At 44.9% G+C, this 21329-nt stretch overlaps 1 protein-coding gene across 3 annotated transcripts in view; it reads right to left on the minus strand.

Moving 5' to 3' along the window:
• Positions 1 to 21329, minus strand: part of FAT3 (FAT atypical cadherin 3) — a 617414-nt gene that overhangs the window by 109878 nt on the left and 486207 nt on the right. For all 3 annotated transcript variants that reach the window (XM_089656533.1, XM_089656524.1, XM_089656517.1), the window contains exons 14-17: positions 13483 to 13872; positions 11944 to 12158; positions 10283 to 10420; positions 5028 to 5171 (exon numbers count right to left, since the gene is read on the minus strand). In XM_089656533.1, the coding sequence (XP_089512659.1) occupies positions 5028 to 5171; positions 10283 to 10420; positions 11944 to 12158; positions 13483 to 13872 (887 nt within the window). The remainder of the gene's footprint in view (positions 1 to 5027; positions 5172 to 10282; positions 10421 to 11943; positions 12159 to 13482; positions 13873 to 21329) is intronic.

The following is a 21329-nucleotide window of genomic DNA, read 5'->3' on the forward strand; positions in this document are numbered from 1 at the left end:
GCCAGTGCTCCCGGTGTCATCCAGCGGTCGTGTCTCCACCGACAACCCTGCCGTCATCGATTGGTTGGCTCGGTCGTCTTCCTCTTCCCAGGTCACCTCTGACACCTACAGCCAACGGTCGGTGGGTACGTCAGACACAACCGTTAGTTGGCATGGCCCGGGAGCAAGCCCACTGAAATCACGTGTCCTCTACCTGCCCCTGTCCTTTGGTGTTCCCTCACCAAGCGAAGTATCGCATGCTGTGGGCTCAGCCCCACTGTACAGTGAGGAAGAGCTAACAGAGGGCGGTCAGGAACGGGGGGAGACATCCGCCTCTTCAGCAGCCAGGCGAAGAAGTACTGGCGAGGAGAGTGGCTCGGTAGCCGGTCTAGAGACAGGTCTGTCTCCTGACCCACACGCAGCCGAGTGGGCTAGTAGTGAGGCGGAGACCCTAATTGATGATGATGAGGCTGATCGCACTTGGCAGCCTCGTCGTCATCAGGCTATTGCTTCCGCATCATCAGGAGAAGAGGGTGCCAGCTTGGCAGCGAGCAAAACAGTCGGTGGGTTGCCCAGGAGGCAGCAGGGTCACAGCAGTGTCAGTGGAGGCAAACGGCCACGGAGTAGAGCACCAGCTCCACTGCAGCCTACCACCACGGCCAGTAGTGGTGCCGGTGTGCACGGAGGAAGTAGCAGTCAGCCAGTGAGGAGTATCGGGGGCAAAGTTTCCTACTCGGCGGTGTGGCAATTTTTCGTCAAGCCGCCCGAGGAAGTAAACGTAGCCGTATGTCGACTATGTGGCCAGAAAGTCAAGCGTGGCCAGGGGGCCCATGTTGGGACTACAGCGTTGCGTCAGCATATGCAGCGTCGCCATTTGGTGGCCTGGGAAAACCGTGATAAAGATACGGCGGTTCTGCCTGCCCCAGCCCCCGCTCCATCACCCGCTCCGTTACTTGCTCCGTCACCCGACGTCAATCGCCCTCTATCAGCCAGTCAAGGCTCCAACACCTCTGCTGAGGGGAGTTGTCGCTCGTTGGCATCTTCCGCTCGTTCAGATGCTCCTTCTCCTGCTACTCCTCTTCACGGATTCCGTCAGCAGTCTTTCTTGGAATCCGTTTCCAAGAGACAACAGTTTGCGAGCACGCACCCGACGGTGCAAAAGCTGAACGTCCTCCTGTCCAAGTTGCTGGTGCTGCAGTCCCTCCCTTTCCAAGTGGTGGACTCAGCACCTTTCAGAGAAATGATGGCTTGTGCCACGCCACGGTGGAGAGTGCCAAGCCGCCATTTCTTCGCCAAAAAGGCAGTGCCAGCCCTGCATTCACATGTAGAAGAGATGGTGGGCCAGTCTTTGAGCATGTCGGTCTCTGCCAAAGTGCACGGCAGCGCCGACGTGTGGAGCTGTAACTACGGTCAGGGACAGTACATGTCATTTACGGCCCACTGGGTGAACGTGGTGCCGGCACAGCCGCACCAGCAACTTGGACAGGTCACGCCGCTTTTGCCTCCACGTTTGCACGTCCTTGGTCCACAAAAGATGTCCGCCTCTACCACCTCTTCTTCCGCCGTGTCCTCAGCCGCCACCCCCGTGCCAAGTCCCATTACCCGACCGGCATATCACATGTACAGGGCGCAACGGTGTCACGCTGTGCTGCACCTGGTATGCCTTGGCAAACGTAGTCACACAGGGGAGGAACTTCTGAGTGTAATGAACAGAGAAATCGACAGATGGCTGTCTCCGCGCAAACTGAAAATCGGAACCATGTTGACCGACAACGGAAAGAACATGGTGTCTGCTCTGCGTCAAGGAAGGTTGTGCCATGCGCCATGCATGGCTCACGTGTTCAATCTGGTTGTCAAGCGGTTCCTAAAATCCACCATCCCACTACAAGACATCCTTAAAATGTCACGTAAACTTTGCATGCATTTCAGCCATTCCTACACCGCAAAGCACACCCTCCTTGAGCTGCAGCGGCAGAACGGAATTCCACAGCATCGCCTGATCTGCGACGTTGCAACAAGGTGGAATTCAACCCTACACATGTTAGACCGCCTTTACGAACAGCGAAAGGCCATCACCGATTTCCTGATGTTACAAGCGGATAAAGGTACTCCCCTGTGTAACTTTGATGTCAGCCATTGGCAGCTCATGCGTGACACCTGCCGCTTGCTCAGGCCCTTTGAGGAGGCCACGCTATTCGTCAGTCGGCAGGACTATGGGATGAACGACGTCATTCCTCTGTTGCACGTCCTGGAACAAATGCTGTTAACAATGGCTGGTCAGGGTGCGGTAGACGTGGCGCACAGATCTCAACGCCACATGACCCCTGTGGGGGCAGGACAGGAAGAAGAGGAGGAGGTAGAGGAGGACATTTGTGCTCAGGAATTATTGAGTGAAATGGGTGGTTTTTCCACTCAGCGGACAGGAGTGGAGGAGCAGGAGCATCTGGTAGAGGAGGAGGAGGAGGAGACAGAGGACCCAGACGCACCGTGGCAGTATGCTGTGGAGATGGAGGCAGGGAGTCCCTCGCATTCCTTGGCACAAATGGCCCATAGCATGCTCGGTTGCTTGCGTAGCGACAGCCGAATAATAACCATCAGACAGAGGGATGACTTTTGGCTGTCCACCTTGTTGGACCCTTGCTACCGTTCCAAAATGGTGGCCTTTTTCACACCTGCTGAGAGGGAGGCCAAAATAACGTACTATAAAAACCACCTATGTAGTCAGTTGGTCTCTGCCTTTCTGCGCCAACGTCCATCCTCAGACACTGTGGGCCCTGTGCGCTCGCGTTCCGCTGCCATGGCAGCAGGGGAGGGGTGGGGTGGTAGGAGCAGTGGCAGCTCCACCAGCAGCGGCTGCCTCAGTCTGCAGTCGATGATGAGTAGCTTTCTTCACCAGCGCAGTGAGGAAACTACTAACCAGCCGCAGCAGCAGCAGCATCAGGTGGACCTGGAGCAGGACCTCAAACAAAAGGCTTGGGCCTACTTGGACAGCTCCCTGCCAACCGAGGTAGACAATCCCCTTGACTACTGGGCAACGAAACTTGACCTTTGGCCCCAACTAGCTGAATTTGCCCTTGAAAGGCTGTCATGCCCGGCCAGTAGCGTGGCATCGGAGCGCGTGTTTAGTGCGGCAGGAGGTATTGTAACTCCGCGGAGGACACGACTGTCCACCCAAAGTGTGGAGAGACTCACGTTTGTGAAAATGAATCAGGCGTGGATTAGTCTGGATTTCAAACCACCAGTTCCTGACACAACTGACTAAATCCGCCATGAATCATGCCCCAAACATGTGCCACTTTCAGGTCTCCTCACACTGCTGGTGTGTTCCATTTTTTGTCATAGCGTGCTGGCAGATTACGGGCCTCCCATTGCTGCTGCCAGGCCCGTAATCTGCCATGGGCCCCCGTACCGCCTCCTCATGCTGCTGCCAGGTCCAGAGTCTCTCATGGGTCCCTGTACGGCCTCCCATTGCTGCTGTCTCCATCGCCACACTCTGCCATGTGCCACTTTCAGGTCTCCTCACACTGCTGGTGTGTTCCATTTTGTCATAGGGTGCTGGCAGATTACGGGCCTCCCATTGCTGCTGCCAGGCCCGTAATCTGCCATGGGCCCCTGTACCGCCTCCTAATGCTGCTGCCAGGTCCAGAGTGTGTCATGGGTCCCTGTACGGCCTCCCATTGCTGCCGTCTCCATCGCCACACTCTGCCATGTGCCACTTTCAGGTCTCCTCACACTGCTGGTGGGTTCCATTTTTGTCATAGGGTGCTGTATGGCCTCCCATTGCTGCTGCCTCCACCGCCACACTGTGGCTCCACACTCTGGTTTTGGCCCCGTGACTGGCCAAATGAGTGAAGTGTGCGGTGATTCTAAGATCGACGGCACTCATCTGCATGTCATACTGACTGACAGTATTATTTCACTTCCCCAGCAGACTCCAAGGGCATTTAAATTAAAGGTACAGTGTTCGGCACTAATATGAAGGCTCTCTGAAGCCTAAAAACACCCTTTTATAAGTTAAATTCGCAGCGAATATATTCGCATCGAATCAAATTTATTCCTCGAATTCGCCGAATCAGCCGAATCGAATTTTTGAATACTTCGCTCATCTCTACTGAGCAGTTTAGCAAAGGACAACTGGACAGGGCTGACACCACTCCACACCACTGTGTTGTAAATGCACATTGGGGCATAGAGTGCATTTCAGGCAGCTTCAACAGGCATTTGTCAGAACTTGGTGAGTCTTTCAAAAGATAAAACATGGGGAAATGCACATGTACCACAGAGTTGTATTGCATATGTTTATTTTTTTTTTTTGGCCCAGACATGAACTTTTAAGCTTTTATGAACTGGGTGGTGCTTTTCAGATTGCGCAGACTGAGATGTCCTTATGCAGAAAGAACAAGCAACTGAGATTCACTGTCCAGTCTGCCTTTATCTGCCAATTTCCAGCTCAATGCATATACTTATTCTCTATGGGCCCATTCACGTCAATTCCTTCAGGTAACACACAGTAGAATTTGTGTTACTCCAATACATGACACAATGGAATTTTCACCCCAACGCACATGTACAGTAGCTGCCAATGCATTTACAGTACAGCACCCCACGATGTGTGCGTTGTGGTGTGCTGCCTCCACAAAAAAACTAGAGATGTCTTCTTGTGAAGATAACTCTACATTTTTATGATAACAAATTCAGAACATCTAGGGCTCAGGTCAGTTGGCCTTTGCATGTGCCAGGATGAGCCTACTGTGTTATGCACTTGTGAAATCTCATCTGCCACAAGTCTTTACTGGCACAGTAAGGATACCACCTCTCCATGCCCATGACATATATCTGACATATTTTTAAGGAATAAAATAGGAAACCTGCCTTCAAAGTCAATAAACAATACTCTTTACTTAGGGGGCAGGTGCGACACTCACTTGCTTCAACTCAAAGAGCACCAAATACAATGGACCAGTACTTTTACCCAACAGAAAAAACACAGCATAAATCAAGCATGGTCCTACCCTCCGATATCACGACATGAGAGATTGCAGGCTTACCTGAATAACGGCGCTATAATTAGATGGCGTGAACTGAGGACTGTTGTCATTGACATCTGAAATATCTATATTTACAGTAACGGTAGAGGAGAGAGGGGGAAGTCCACTGTCCTTTGCTTGAATAAGGAGTGAGTATCCAGATACCTTTATGGGGAAACAAGAGAGATGGCTCTATTAAGAAAAAATACCAGATGAAGCAGTCATATTACATTGGCCTGAAAATGTAGACGTCAGTTCAGAATGGACTAATGACATCATCAGTGGTAGGCAACCGATAGACAAGGCTGGGATTATAAGTAGTTAGAGGGTCTCCCCACGCTGAGATGGAAAGCAATGTATGACAACACTACTAGCATCTGGACACCTAATCCTAAACCTGTAGGCAAGTAGATATTAGTGAAAAAAGTGGTGTAGCGCTCAGTACCAAATGCAATGCATATAGTAGATAATACAAAGAATACATCAATAATAGAGACACTATGTGCTCACAATCCAGGTCACAGCAGACCTAGTAGGTGACTAAAAGTGAACCAAATCCCATAAGGGGAGCAAAGTAACGTGACCCTTGGTCCCCACAATTGGGGTTGCAGCCTAAAAATACGTGGATCCCTGTTGAGGGACAAGTGCTTGTCATGTGCATCAAAAACCACAAATATAACCAAGTACAATCATAAGGTGGATGTGTAGACACAGCTGCAGTGCTCCAATCTTCCAGATCATGCATGAACGGTCGTGACCCACCAATAGGTGCTCTCCAAACAATGGCTAAAGTGGCCTCTCACCTCCACTCATCAACCCCTAGGGGCCATAGAACCTTATGGATCTCTCCTTGATCCTTCTGATACAGGAAATCCTGGTGGTCTAGTAACAAGGCTGTGACAGGTATAATGCCAGCAAGGTATCCTCACTAGAAGCCCCTCCAGATCAGTAGGTAGACAGGCACAGGTAAGCTCAAGGAAAATTCGATTTAGCATGCCCATAGAGTAAAAGAGTAAACCTCCATAGTGTAAAACCCCTTTATTATAGATCAAAGTAAATAAAACCAATTGCACTCACATTCTAGATATCATCAGTGGACATTATTGATGTATTCTTTGTATTATCTACTATATGCATTGCATTTGGTACTGAGCGCTACACCACTTTTTTCACTAAGGTTGGGATTATGTTTCCTGTTCCCCTGGGCCAACTGTCCCGTAATGTCCTGTGTTTCCTTTTACCCCAGTCAACTGGCTAGTGTTTGTATCACACAATAGTACATCATAGCTGCGCAAGGCACAAAGAGGCTGGACCAGACAGTTTGTTCACTCAATGCCAGTGTGCGTAGAGCCAATTAAGGCTGGACAAACTGTCATGGTCAGAAGGATGTCACAGGGAAGGCTTCATGTCATTTGTCTAGAACAGATTTTTTCAACCTGTTTAACATGGAGGAACCCTTGAAATAACCTTCTAGTCTCAGGGAACCTCTGCTAATAATTACTATGTTTACAGTTCATGTGACATTAGCATGATGGTTAGAGGGAAGCGTGCTGCTTACTTTTGTGGTCAATAGGAAAAATCCCACCCTTACAAATGGATAAAAAGACCATTAATGTCAGTGGTGGCTTATCTGAGAGACATAAATGCCCAAGGAACCTCTAGCAACCTCTGAAGGAACCCTATGGTTACCTATGAAGGATTCTATAGTGTGCCACCTTTTTCTTTCCCTTTGACTTGCCATGTTAGTCTGCCATCAGTTTGGATCAAGGAACATGGGCCCAGGATGGGTAAAAACTTAGTACACAATATTCACCAACAAGAATGCAGAAATAGTGTAGGTCAGTGTTTCTCAACCTTTTTTCAGTCAAGGCACCCTTTAAAATTATGGATAATCTCAAGGCACACTTTAAAATTCTGCACAATCTCAAGGCACCCCAATCTAAAATGTAAAAAAAACTATTCTACACACATCCAGAACTCCCAACGTTAGCGATGATTTATTCTTCCAAAGCAAATACCCCTTTGCACACTGGTACTGACTAGTATTTGAGTGTGTCTCATTTCCTCTCCCTCACTCTGCTAATGTGACCCCAGTGCTGATGGAGGGGGGCAAGGGAGGGCCAAACAAGGATGATGTGCATGCACCCGTCATCCTCCCTGTCAACTGATGATGTAATTGGTTGTTAGGATGCTGGCAGATAGAAGGTCATACAAGTGCATAATGAAAACCTGTGACTTTGTGTACTAAAAGGCAGAATTGATCCACCTACTGGCTTGTATATAATTTTGGGGCATTTTGCCAAGGCACCCCTAAAGAAGCCTGAAGGCACCCTGGTTGAGAAAGGCTGGTGTAGGTACAGCAACAACCTGGCTACATAGCAGCAGCAGGCAGGGCAATAGTCTGGGACCTTTTCTATACACAGGAATGTGTTATGGACATGATATGTAGGTGGCTGTGTGTTGTCCCTGGCCATGGCCTACATGGGCTATATAGAAATCTGGCCCTGCTGACAGGCTGCATATTAATTTGGCTTTGTTGACTTTGCAGAGAACAGGCATACCATAAAATCACTATGGAATATGGAGGTGATGTATAAGTGAATAATGAATCAATCTGCACAAGACTGCAATGAATACATTAAATAAATAAAACACAATACATAAGATTGACAGACTGATTAAGGTGTGTGCACGAATACGCCATTCCTTCATGCTATGGGGCAATACAGTTGCCTTTGGGAATTTATCCTGTGCGAGGAGGGTCAGGCTCAGTAATGTGGACCGAAGTTAGCCTTGCAGCAAAAGAAAATGACAAGTGCACTGCAAATTGATATAAATGACTTCTGTATATACGCCGTACAGTTTCATAATACCATAAGTTCCCTGGAGGTTACAGGGGTGGTAGTGTAATTCTCTACAGGCTCTGCAGTAGAACCACTCTCTGGATTTGATTTCATAAATGACATTTATGAGAACTGCTGTACAGATAACTGAAAAAAGGCTATTGCAATTCATCCCAGCATGTATGGCATATACCTTTCTTTTATAAAATGTACTACAGACATGACGGTGAATGGTTGATCACTTTGGTTATGACACTCTGTACCTGAAATACAGGCTAAATAGATATTGTCTAAATACTAGAGCCATGGTTATTCCTAATTAAATCTTGGTGTACTTTGTGGAGTTTTTTTTGTTAGATCTGTGCAGAATGAAATAACCCCTGCAGGATCTTCCATAATAAAGACCAGTCACTGCTGCTCTTTCTCTTAGGGCCGGGTGACTGGTCTTGTCACCTTCCCCCTCCTATAGTTTTCTGGAAAACTGTGTGATTAAAAGAAAATTCTTCCTAATAATTAATATAATCTTTCTGTGCCCCTTAGAAACAACAACCAAGTGGACACACCCTGTTTATGAATACCAACACGCCTATATCTTTAATATGCAATTCCAGAGGCACCCTCTTTGAGCTTATCTGGGGGTTTGCCGGTCAGCTTTTTAACACAGCAATAATCTTGGCCACATATGTATTGTGATCTCTGAGGTCTGTAAGTACACATTTTGTGGATTATATCTATACACATGGTGTGTATGATATACTGTATATGTAGCACTATCCCCTTAGGAGTCACTGCGTTTTAAGTCCCCCTAAAGCTCTGCAAAGCCAAGCAACATGCATTTTTTCACACTTTGCATTCAGAGACAGTAAACAGTCCTTGAGCTTGGGTTTGCAATTTAATTAAGGAATTAACAACTTGAATGGGGTCTAGGGATATACGGGATGCCCAGGGGAACTACAGACAACTTTTCTGCCAACTATGTACAAAATGTGGTTAAAAACAGTTTCTACTTGAAGAGCGCCAAAAAAACTCTTTAGCGTACCTCCTCAGACCCCAGATGAAGCCTCCTCTTCACCCAGTTGACTGAGGGTATCCCTGGGCAAGGGGAGCCAAGAGCTGTCAATTTAGAACAGTTCTGGATGAAGACCAGTTGGGTATTGCACCTGACCGCCCTCCCCCTTATCTCGATATGGAGGTGTAGGAGTACTCACTCTTTCTTTCCCTGTTTGCTTGGTGGGCTGGTGGCTGCTTTGTGGCCTTACGTTGGGCTGGCTCCTTCCCTGCTTCACAGGCTGAAGATTGGACAGAGGAAATATTCCCTTCTAGAATCCTGCCTGCAGGTAGGCTCCCCTCCCTGAGCCCCCCCACCTCCTCACTCAGCCTTCCTCTCAATGTATTTTCCACCCAACACTGCATACCTCCCCCCAGGCTCTGACACATTTGAGAATTGCCCTGGTCACCATGCTCAGTCTCCTGCCAGGTGACTGGTCAGGGTCCCTCAAACATGCAGATCTGGGCATCCTCCCTTCCTCCTCCAGAAAGCTCTCAGGCTTTTGGAGAAGTGGGAGGGCTCTAGAAGCCCTGACCTGATAGAGCCTCCTAGTCTGTCTCGAGTTAACCTCACTCCCAGGCTGACTCAGACTCTGTCTAAAAACTATCCAACTAACCTAGTGGGCAATTATACATCATTGGATGGTTTTTAATTATTGTTTAGCTTACTAGATTCCATTCTCCTGAGAAAGACGCTAGGTTTGTTCAAAACATACCCAATATGTCTTGATCGCATATGTGGCCTTATGTATTGCCTTGATTTTTATAGTGTATTTTTATATGTTTAATAAAATACATTTTAAAGACCTACAGCATATACATGTATGTATAAAATGCCTGAAAAGTCCCACCCAAAAATGGAATTGCATACTTTTCTGTGCCCATTGGTTAGGTCTGAAATCTGTATTTATGTATAAACTACTTGACACCCATAGGCACTCACCTATAGTTCCCTGTTGATGGTGGCAACGAACTGCACCGTTGCCACCACACTGCACATATCCTTTCTTTTTTGAAAGTAAGCAGGTAAGCATAACTTCTTCTTTTTTATTTTAATGACAAAAATAGCCTTTTCAGTAATTTCAAGCAGTTACAGTTTCTTTCCTTTTGGAATAAAGGTTTTACATAAATGAATAAAAACAGATCATTGTAAACACCCATGTCAGTGGTATATGGGTTGTCTCAACTCAGCCCAACCTAACTGCTATGTCTGCAGGACAGCTTGTTCTTTTGAAAAACAACAGACTTACTGGCTGGATCACCAGGTGAAAATAATATAAAGGAAATCCTAAAAATGAAAACCAACACAGACACCACATCTAGGAATTGGTAAGCTGCAAAATCATAAATGTTTTGGGTTTAATACCACTTTAAATAAAGACTTACCCTTTCACGGTCCAGTTTATCTTTAACCTTTATTAGTCCTAGAACTGGGTCCACTGTAAACTGGTTATCTTGATCTCCATTGATGATGGAAAAGCTAATGTACCCATTAGAAGGACTGTCAAGATCTTCAGCAAAGATCTGAAAGATGCAACAATTATAAGAAGAGAGATAAATATATCCTTCTGTTATGAACATATCATATGAGATCGACATTTAAAAGGTCCATCCAAAATTCATATTTCCGTTGTAGACAGACAATGGCAGGCAGAATCACTCACTGGTGTCAGAGTTCCCAACTCTGCCTTATCTTCTGTACAATGTCAGACATTTTGTTACATTTTCTTTAAAAGATAAGTCCACCTCTGGGAACATATCACATGCTCCACCCGTTTTTAGGGTAGAACATGTAACATGTTACCAATCCTGCAGCCACCGCCTGATCTCCCCTGTGACAGCAGTACGGGAAGATGTTTCCCATACTAGCTGTCACTTTTTAAAAAAACAGCACAGCCGTGCGGTGCTCTGCCCACACAGTGTTCTGTGAATGAATGGACTACAAGTCCCAACAGCCTTAGAGGCTGTCAGTTTGTAGTTCTCAATGAACTACCATGGTGCTGTGAGCAGGGCTGCTAATAAAAACCACGGGGCCCCATACAGCCAACCTGACAGGGCCCCCTTGAACAAAAAAACAGTTTACTATGCTTCCGTTATGAATGAACACTGTGAGTGATTGGTACCGATCACTCGCGTTCATTCAGGAAAAGAAGGGGCTGGTAAATGTGACATATTTACCGGACCTTTCCCCCAGTCTCCATCCTGAAGGATCCTATTGCGTGACTACAGCTGCTGGTGGGAAGGAGAGGAGGGAAGCCAGCAGCACTGCAGGGGTGGGGGCACACAGGGGGGCCTGGGCACCAGGGGGAAATCTATGGTACACAAGGAGGGTGATGGGGGGGGGGGGCAATTACTGGAACTGATCCCCTTCATGGCTCCCTCTGCAGCAGCTGAAAGCCAGCAGGAGGAGTAGGAGAAGAAGCCAGCTTTCAGCTGCTGCAGAGAGCCATACAGGGGATAGGTTCCAGTAATTGCCCCCACTGTGCTGATCACTCTCCCTGCCCACATTCGATTCACCCAGCTGCCTTGGCCCTGTACAGGAAGACATGTGGTACCCCCTTATCCACGGCCCTGGCTGTGAGCTGAGTCTTCCTGTAAGAAATATTGGCTTGTCTGTACGGGATGTTTACCTGCAAAAAATGTGCATTGATTATTTTTGGTAGAAAGGCGCAGAGTAACCAACCAGCTTCTATGTTTTATTGTAAAAGCTTAATCAACAAGCTAAAGTTTGAAGCTGATTGGTTACTATGCACACTTGCACCAGTTTGAGTAAATCTCCCCCAATGTGCTTTATTATACACAACAATTTAGCACACTAAATATTGGACAGTTACGGTTTACATACATTTTAAAAGTTATTATTACTATTTAAAATTTTGACATAACTGTGCTTTGTAAAAACCCAATTATAATGATTACTGTAAAGGCACAGCTGGATGAGACAAGTAATAAACACTTTGTATACACTATAACTTGATAACTTGTCATACATAAGGAAAAGCCAGAGTTAACCTTTAAAGTTTGAATTGGTGAATATTAAATCTTACTCTAATGACGGAGTCCCCAATAAAGGCGTCTTCGCTGATCACAGCACTATAAACCTCTTGGTTGAATGCTGGTGCATTATCATTAACATCAGTCAGGTTGACGTTAACAGTTGCCACTGCGCTTAGAGGAGGTGAGCCGCCATCTTTTGCTTCAACCACCAAGTAAAAGTGTCTGCTGCTTTCATAGTCCAGAGTGTTGACAACCAAAATTTCCCCTGCAATTTATAAAAGAAAGAAAATGAATTCAAATAAATGGGTAATGAGTAAAAAATCTATCTGACATTTTGTACTTAGTTACGCAGCTGCTAGGGCACAGTTGGGTCTATAGTTTCTCAACAACTACAGTAGGTACCTAATATGTACCCCCACTATCTTTATCTGGACATATCCATATCACAGAACACTTTGTATGAAAATGTTTGCAGGGAATATGTGGGTAATAAAGTCACTGCACTTTTTTTTTTAAGACTGTATTGTATATTTTCATATGTGTCTTGTGGCTCCATACAGCTGTTGAAAAAAGAGGAAGCTACATAGAATTGGGGAAGGGGTACACAAATGGATGGAACCAGGTGACCAGAATAGAAAATACCTTCTCAGACTTCTTCTCCGTAACCCTACAATTCTTTACACCTGCTTCTCAGAATACCAGTGAGTGTTACACTGCTCTCATGCAACCTAATGTCTCAGATCTTCCATGTCAACCAAGATAAAGTGTACAAGGAGATTACTCGTCATGCTTATGACGACTGACCCACACCCATTATTTTGTAATAGTAAAAATTAGCAGTGGCCGTTTCTATGGCTTCTGACATTTCCAAGTAATTAAAAGAAAAAAGAGGAAAAGAAGCAATACGAGAGGAAAGGAGAAGAGTACAGTAAGGGAGAAGGAAGAAGATGGGAGTAAATGGAAGAGGAGGAGAGTAAAGGGAAGAAGAGTAGAGTACAGGAAAGAAGAGAATAAAGTAAAAATAAGAGTAAAGGAAAGAACAGGATAGGAAGAAAAGAGAATAAAAGGGGAGGACAGGAAAGAAGAGGAGAGGAAAGGAAGGAAGGAAGAGAAGAAGAGAAGAGTAAACAAAAGAGGCAAGTAAAGGAGAAGGAAGGAAGGAAGAGGAGAGTAAAATAAAGGGAAAGGGATGGAGAGAAGAAGGGAGAGGATAGGGAAGGAGAGAAAAGAAGAGGAGAAGAAAGTACAGTAAAGAAGAGGATAGAAGTGGAGAGGAAAAGGAAGGCATAAATTAGAAGAGGAGAGTAAATGAGGGAACAGGAAAGGAAAGGAAAGGAGAGAGATGGAAAGGAAAGGAAGAGAGAGAAGAAGAAGGGAGGGAAGATGGAAGGAGAGAAGAGGAGAGGAGAGTAAAGTAAAGAAGAGGATATAAGTGGAAAGGAAAAGGAAATTATAAAATAGGAGAGTAAACGAGGGAACAGGAAAGGAGAGAAGAAAAAGGGAAAGGAAAGGAGAGAAGAAGGGAAAGGAAAGGAGAGAAGAAAAAAGGAATGGGAAGGAGAGAAGAGGGGAGAGGAGAGGATTCTAACCAGTCTTTGGATTAATCCTGAATCTCCCATGTTCATTTCCAGTTCTGAAGTTGTATGTAATTTCTGCATTTGTTCCAATGTCCTTGCTCGCAGCGAAGACTGATATGACTCTGGTGCCAGTGGCAGTGTCCTCAGGGATGGTAACCAGATAATCTCTTCTTTCAAATATTGGAGGGTTGTCATTAACATCAAGCACAGTGATAGTAACAACAGCAAAGGAAGATAAAGAGAGGGCAGGATTCGTGTCAGACGCTTTTACTGTAATGTTGTAGGTAGATTGCAGCTCCCGGTCTAGTGGCTGCTCCAAAACAATGATGCCGGATTGTTCATCAACTGAGAAATGACCTTCAGCAGAATCTACCAGGGAATAGACGACCTTGCGATTTATACCTGCAAAGCACAAAAACACTGAGCATTACACAAGACATTAAGCGAGCCTTATACAACTCACATTTCAGCCAATTCCTGCTCAACTTGCCACAATTTAAGTTGTTGGTGGCCCTGCAAGCAACATCAGATGCAGTCACTCTCTGGTAGTCTCATTGTATTTAGGCATCTATGGGTGCCACAACTTTTTAATGCAATATCCATCAGGGGAGATTCCTCTCAGCCACACTTTTTAGCATGGGTCAGGGAATCAACTGACTCCTCTTGTTCAATCCACAAGGATATAAAACCAGGAAAAGCCTTTACCACCGAACGCCAGGTCATATCTGCATTTGCTGGACACGTCTTCACTAGGCAGCCAGTAGAAGGAGAGATGATGGAGGCTTTGGAGTGGACACTTAGAAAAAAGGCACTACAACTTGTCCCAGGATGACAGCTGTGAAGGCGGACTCTGATGAAGAGTTTCTGGTGACGTGGCAAAGCCCCAAAACATGTAGATGGAGGTACTCTCATTACCTAGTAAGGTTCATCCAGTGTCTGCTGAAGAGATTACTACATCCCTCCTGCGAGCTGCCTAGTTTGAGTGTGTGCAGCAACTGGCGATAAGACCTGGTATGCTACGGGAAAGGTTTTTCCTGTGTTTTTCTTTTTTTTTGGGGGGGGGGGGGTCACAGGCCATTAGTGCTATTGAAGATCCCTAGTGTTGAAAGCCCAATTCCAGACAAAACATTTTTTTTATAGATTTGGAAAGGGTTAGAGCCCCTGTCAAGTGTTTCCCTATCTGTGCCTCTCTGGGGCCATAGACAAAAGTGCAGAACAGTTCAAAATTTCTACCATGTTTTTATTGCTGTCTGAGCCTTCTTGTCCTGTGGACACCTACCACCCCATTTCTTGTACAGGTGTCACGGGGACAGGAAGCGAGGAAAAATCACCTCAACATGGTCATGGGCAGAAACAAAAACCTGACAGAAATTTATTTTTTTTCCCAATTCTATCCAAAACTAAAACAAGAATTATTTGCATGCATTTAACCCCTTTATGATCACCTAACATATCTGTGATGGCAAAAGGTAGACCTTAAACTCCCACATGCCACACATATGTGTTGCAGGGCAGCCATTGTTTATGTGCTGAGAGCGCTCCTACTGTGCACTCTCAGCACAAAGACTGAGCTGTCAAAAGTAGCTCTCGCTCAAGACTAAGGATTGGTAGCCAGCGGGACTGGCTTCCGGTCATGTGACCACGGTGACAGAATTGAAGGAATTCCGGGGCAGGAGGGTAGGAGTTAAGCATTGAGCCCAATTACAGCAAAATAGCATTGGTTGGTCTGAAAAATCAATCCCACATGAGCCAGTTCCCCCAGAGAGGCTGTCAGCAGAGTCTGCCCATTTTCTGTGTTTCCTCCATGATGTCATTCTAGTGATATTTCAACCAGACTGAACTCTCACCAAGGCTAAAGGTGCACACAAATAATAAAAAGCAACAATGTCTACGTTTCTCCTTTGCAAACACTGGCATTCATGTAGCTTGCCAACCGGACAGCTATCTGCGTTGTTCCAGCCATACTAGCAGATGGCATGATGGATCCAACAGACAGCATGCTGACCGCAGACAAAAACACACACATTTTTCATGCATTTAGAACTGTGATTATCAGAGTTAAACCCCTGCAATAAGCACTATTTCTGATCTGTGAGCTCATGGACTATCAGATTTTGCTGATCCAGCTGTTGAGGCTACCCCCTTTGTTATGTGCGGTAGATCTGTGTGCAGAAACAATAATGAGATCTGAAGGGAGGCTACATGCATGTCTGCTCTTTCTCCATCGGGAGAGTCATTTCGGTGCTAATTAAAACAGAATGCCCAGTCAACATCACATTCCGCCCGGCAGATAAATGATCCCGTGTCACAGGCTGGGTGTTGCTGGCTGGGAAATATTTAGAAAAGTGCCACATTCCAAAACGATCCTCTGCTTAGATTTGTAGAGATAACAATTTTCCATTGTGTCTCTAATACAACGGAAGCTTTGAACGTTTTTGTATGGTGCATTAGTTCTCTACGGGCCTTTGCCTGGAAATGATCATGTTAAAGTGGATCTTCCAGTAATTTTACAAACCTACAAACAATACATCACTGATATGTTAAAATATATAGCAATAGTATATTTTATATAAAATTCTAGGATGCATCACCAGAGGGGTCACCAGCAGGAGAAAGAAAGTCCTGATTCCCCTATATAGATCTTTAGTTATCACTAGAGGTGTCACCAGCAGGAGAAAGAAAGTCCTGATTCCCCTATATAGATCTTTAGTTATCACCAGAGGGGTCACCAGCAGGAGAAAGAAAGTCCTGATTCCCCTATATAGATCTTTAGTTATCACCAGAGGGGTCACCAGCAGGAGAAAGAAAGTCCTGATTCCCCTATATAGATCTTTAGTTATCACCAGAGGGGTCAACAGCAGGAGAAAGAAAGTCCTGATTCCTCTATATAGATCTTTAGTTATCACCAGAGGGGTCACCAGCAGGAGAAAGAAAGTCCTGATTCCCCTATATAGATCTTTAGTTATCACTAGAGGGATCACCAGCAGGAGGAAGGAGGTCCTGATTCCCCTATATAGATCTTTAGTTAGACCTCATTTAGAATACTGTGTCCAGTTCTGGAGACCTCACTTACAAAAAGATATTGATAAGATAGAACGAGTCCATAGACAGGTAACAAAAATGGTGAAAGGTCTGGGGGATAAAACATATCAAGAGTGACTTCAGGAACTTAACATGTACAGTCTGGAGGAAAGAAGGGAAATGGGGAGACATGATTGAAACCTTTAAATACATCAAGGGGGTGAAAAAGGTTCAAGAGGGCAGTATTTTCAACATGAAGCCAAAGTCAAGAACACGGGACATGACCTTAAACTAACTGGAGGAAAGTTCAAAACTAATCTCAGAAAGTACTATTTCACTGAAAGAGTAGTTGATGCTTGGAATAAACTTCCAGCAGAGGTAGTGAGCCAGTCAACAGTAAATAGCTTCAACGTGTGGGACAAGCATAGATCTATAAAAAAAAAAACAAAACAAAACAAAAAAACCCAAAACAATCCCCCCCCCACAAAAAAAAAAACGTGCAGTCTTGATGGACCACTCGGTCTTTATCTGCCGTCACTTTTCTATGTATCTATTTTTCAAAAAAGTTTTTCTTTTTCAAGGCAGTCATTGAGATCCAGACAGTGACCCTGGATGATACCTAAACAAGGATGGCTCCATCCTTCTGGAAGGAAATGTAGGTGAAATCATTGTCTATGGGAATACTGTGATCTCTCTGAGAGATTATAAATACCTGGAAGTATTACAATTACACATTACTTAGTTACTTAACATGAAAAATATATTTGATTCTAGGTTTACTTTAACCACTTCCCATCCATAGGATGTACCGGAACCTCCTTGAATGGGAAGGGTGATATAATTTTTTAGTGCCAGAGATTCTCCATAAAATAACAGTAATCCAAAGGCATTTCTTTCCGGTTTAAGTCTGTTGTCCACCTGCCATTGCCAGCTTAGGAAAGCTTTGGCTCGAGTTTGATCTGACACTTTCAAGGCCAGAGGAGACATCTGGGGTCTGTATTAGTAAAAGAGGACCTGTCACACTGTATTTTTTGTTTCTGTATTTTTTCCCCAAAAAACTGCATTTTGAAAAACCACTTCACAAATACCACGTGACATAAAAATTTGCAACACCCACCATTTTACCATTTTATTCTCTAGGGGCCTTTGCTTAGAAAATATATGTTTGGGTATTCTAAAAGGTTTTCTAGCAACAAAATGCTGATTTTAACATGTAGGAAAAGAATGTCAAAAATGGCCAGGAGTGGAAGTGGTTGAAGCAGTATTACAGGCATTCTTTTTTTGCCCATGCAGTGCTGGCACAGCCCCATTACACAAGCAAAAAAAATAAAAAAATTCCCTTTTTGTAAATGCTTGCTTTATTCTATGGGAAAGGACACCGAAGATATACTTACCTGACCCACAATTCTCCCCACACAAGACAGGTGCTTTCGGCTCCTGCCCCCCCCCCGCAATTCAGTGGTCTACTAAATGGACAGGTCCTGACGTCAGCACGTTCATTGCATGCTCCATAGACAGGAACAGTCCACCGCTGGACCGTGGGGGAGCACGGTTTTCCGTAGGGTCAAGTGAGAATTAACCTATTCTTCACCTGTAGAAAAAATGAGCAGCTGATCCATGCAGTGGAGGCACAGCCCCACTGCATGGTAAAATTTTATTTATTTTTTTTAAATTGACTGGAGTACTGCTTTAAGGGCTCATTCATAAGTGCAGTAGTCTTTGCCACCTCTCTGAAGAGAAATCAGTGATGGATTGCTTTTCAAAGGATTTTGACAGGTGGCAAGAAGGTGATATGTTGCCCCCTGACCTGTTTTAACCAAAAAAATGCATTCCCACCGCACTGTAACCACATAAATTGCATGCAGTTGCCATGCAGCCTCATTCACTTGAATAGGATGCACTCGCCTTGGCTTGCTGACTAATTGCTGCAGCTGCATGTCACTGCATGCCCTTATTAAGGTAGGTGGTCAAGGGGCTTTTGCCCCTCTCTGCCCCCATGTGAACAGTTTTAAAGAGTCCTTTCACACTTGTGCGACTTGCCATGTGACTTTGGGGTCGCACCCCATGTTTCCCAATGAGTACCATTCAAATCTCTGCGACTTCAGGTTGCAGAGACTTGAAAGTAGTTCCTGCGCTACTTTAGTATGACTTTCGATGAGACTTTAGTCCAGTGACTGTAAAGTCAGATCAAAGTTGTAACCACAAATGCATTGGAAATTGCACGACTTTGGAGACGCGCTAATGTGAATGGAGTCTAAAAGAGTTAAGGAAGGATTCATTTTCAGGGTTTTTTGCATTGAATAGGCCCCCTGATGGTTTATGGTATGTGATGGGGGAGCACGCTGGCTAAGTGGTTAGCACTTCTGCCCAGTAGCACTAGAGTTGTTGGTTCAAATCCCAACCATGGAACCACCTGCACAGAGTTTACATATTCTGCTTGTGCCAGCGTGGGTTTCCTCTTGATACTCTGGTTTCCTCCCACACCCAAAGACATGCTGGTAGGTTAATTGGCTCCTGTCTAAATTGGCCCTAGTATGGGTATGTATGAATGTGAGTTAGGGACTTTAGACTGTAAGCTCCTTGAGTCAGGGACTGATATGAAAGTGCTGCATAAATTGATGGCGCTATATAAGTACCTGAAATAAATAAAATAAAAATAAAATAAATAGGCAGGAATTAAAAGATGGAGAAGCTGCATACTCAGTAAGTGACTAGATTAAATCAGCTGCTGAAAAAACAAAGGGTTTAATATCACTTTAGCTTTAAAAGTGAAGGCTTTCGTTCAAGTGGTTCCCCATTTCTTAGAATTCTTCCTCTAAATAAAATAAATTCAGACTTACACCAAGCGATGCCTTTATTATAAGTAATATTGCTTTAGTGAACATAGTGCTGAGTCTATTTAGACTTCCTTCATGAAACTGTATTTATTATTTCAGAGAATTTATCTCTTATTTGCTTTTTAGTAAGAGCCAAATCCCACAGAGAGAGCTTGTGCTGTCTTTGTGAATCAATAAAGCAATCCTGGAGCAGCACAGACAATGAATTTACTTTTATAATTCTGGCTGTTAAAGTACAAAAAAAGCTATATCTTGTTTCCTAATTGGCTGCCTGCATCCCACCAATCAAAATTGGGTGAGCACATAAGTTTAACTAGCAAGAGGTCAACAATGAACAAAAGCACTTTGAAGCTAACAGCATACAGAACAACGATTCATCAGCTCCAGAAAAGGATGATATTGCAGGACTGTTCTCTATAAACACAGTAGCAGTTTAATGACCCTTGAAATGATATTGGCCGGAAAGTAGGTGATTATAACTATTTTATAAAAAACAATTGCGGCTGTTTCTCGGAATGTTTTCTGTACAAAAAGAACTTGTTTTTATCAGTGTCCACTGAGCAGCTGCACACATCCTATCGTTAACCTGAGCTCTGTGTTTTCTGAACACCTCCGTTAACCTTCCCCATGCCTGAAACATGTCAGAACTGCATTGTATGGTGCAGAGAAATTGCAAATACTTAAATTGCATCACCTACTGCTGCTTTCCACCATTTCAGTTATGGCAGCAAAAAGTTCTGCATTCCCACCGTGAGCCTAATTTCAGCTTGTGACACTAACATTAATAGAAACAGTAGAAGTCCTGCCCAGGGGCGGAATGACAACTCATGGGGCCCTCGGGCAATAGGGGATCACGGGGCCCCTGTGTCCTTGCCCAAACTCAAAAAAGCCTATGAAAAAGGTATCAAGGGCATCTCATGGAGCCCCCTACTGACCCCGGGCCCTTGGGCAGTGTCCGAGTTTCCAAATGGTCAGTCCGCCCCTGGTCCTGCCTACGAACTGGTAGCAGCAGGTGCTTGCCACTGCTAAGTAAGCCCTTTTCTGTTTGCCTCTCTGATTTAGTTTAACTTTATTTGTGACCTGATATGCCTGACTTATGAGCTAAGATCTACCCAATCGCTCAGCAGTGGTGGTGAGGGGGGGGGGGGGGGTTGAGGGTTTTTTGGCTAAAACTGACACCGATCAACACCCCATGGGGCCTGTACTTAGGTGGGGTGTTTTAAAAGCAGAAAATAGGCAACAGATTTAATTAGATATAAAGGATTACAAGAATTGCATGGTTTAAGATATGTCAGAGAATGAGAGATCCAATGGGGAGTCACTATTGAAGCGGAGCTCCAGTCCCCCTAAAAAAATGTTGTTAAAAGCAAATCCACGATGACCTTACAAATAGCATTAACAATTGGAATAATTCAATAGTAAAAGCATTGTAATTACTTAGAAAATCGTAAACATTTACCAGGATCTCGGAAGCAGACAGGAGCCATGATGCTGGTGGGCATCTGAAGCCCGCAGGTATTTATTTCCTGGAATCGTGCTGCTGCCTATCCCAGCATGCACCACTCGTTCTCGCGCATGTGCAGTACAGACACAGGTTGCAATAACAATGGTGGGGACGGATGAAGTTCCTTCCCCCCCGTCAGGCAACCTCTACAGCACTATATTGCAAGGAAGGGAATATATGATGGACTCCGGTAAAATGGCGCGAAACACCTCCCATTCTCGTCATTTCCGGTTTCCAAGTCCCGTGATTACAGGGAACCAAAGGACTCCTGGGATACAGGAAACGGTATCCCAGGAGACCTTGCAAATTGCCTTACGATGTCATCGCCTAGGAGGTCGGGACCGGAACTACAGGTTTGCAGTGGATTAAAAGGTATATAATAAAAAAATATATAGGGACTACATTATAACGTAAAGTATTAAAAATGTGTGGAACTCCGCTTTAAATAGGCTAGCTGGCCCATGTGACATAATTGGTGATTACCAAAGGGTCTGATT

This window comes from Staurois parvus, unplaced genomic scaffold (assembly GCF_062004578.1).
Source record: "Staurois parvus isolate SC_StPar_1 unplaced genomic scaffold, SC_StPar_1.0 ptg000027l, whole genome shotgun sequence".
Lineage (NCBI taxonomy): Eukaryota > Metazoa > Chordata > Amphibia > Anura > Ranidae > Staurois > Staurois parvus.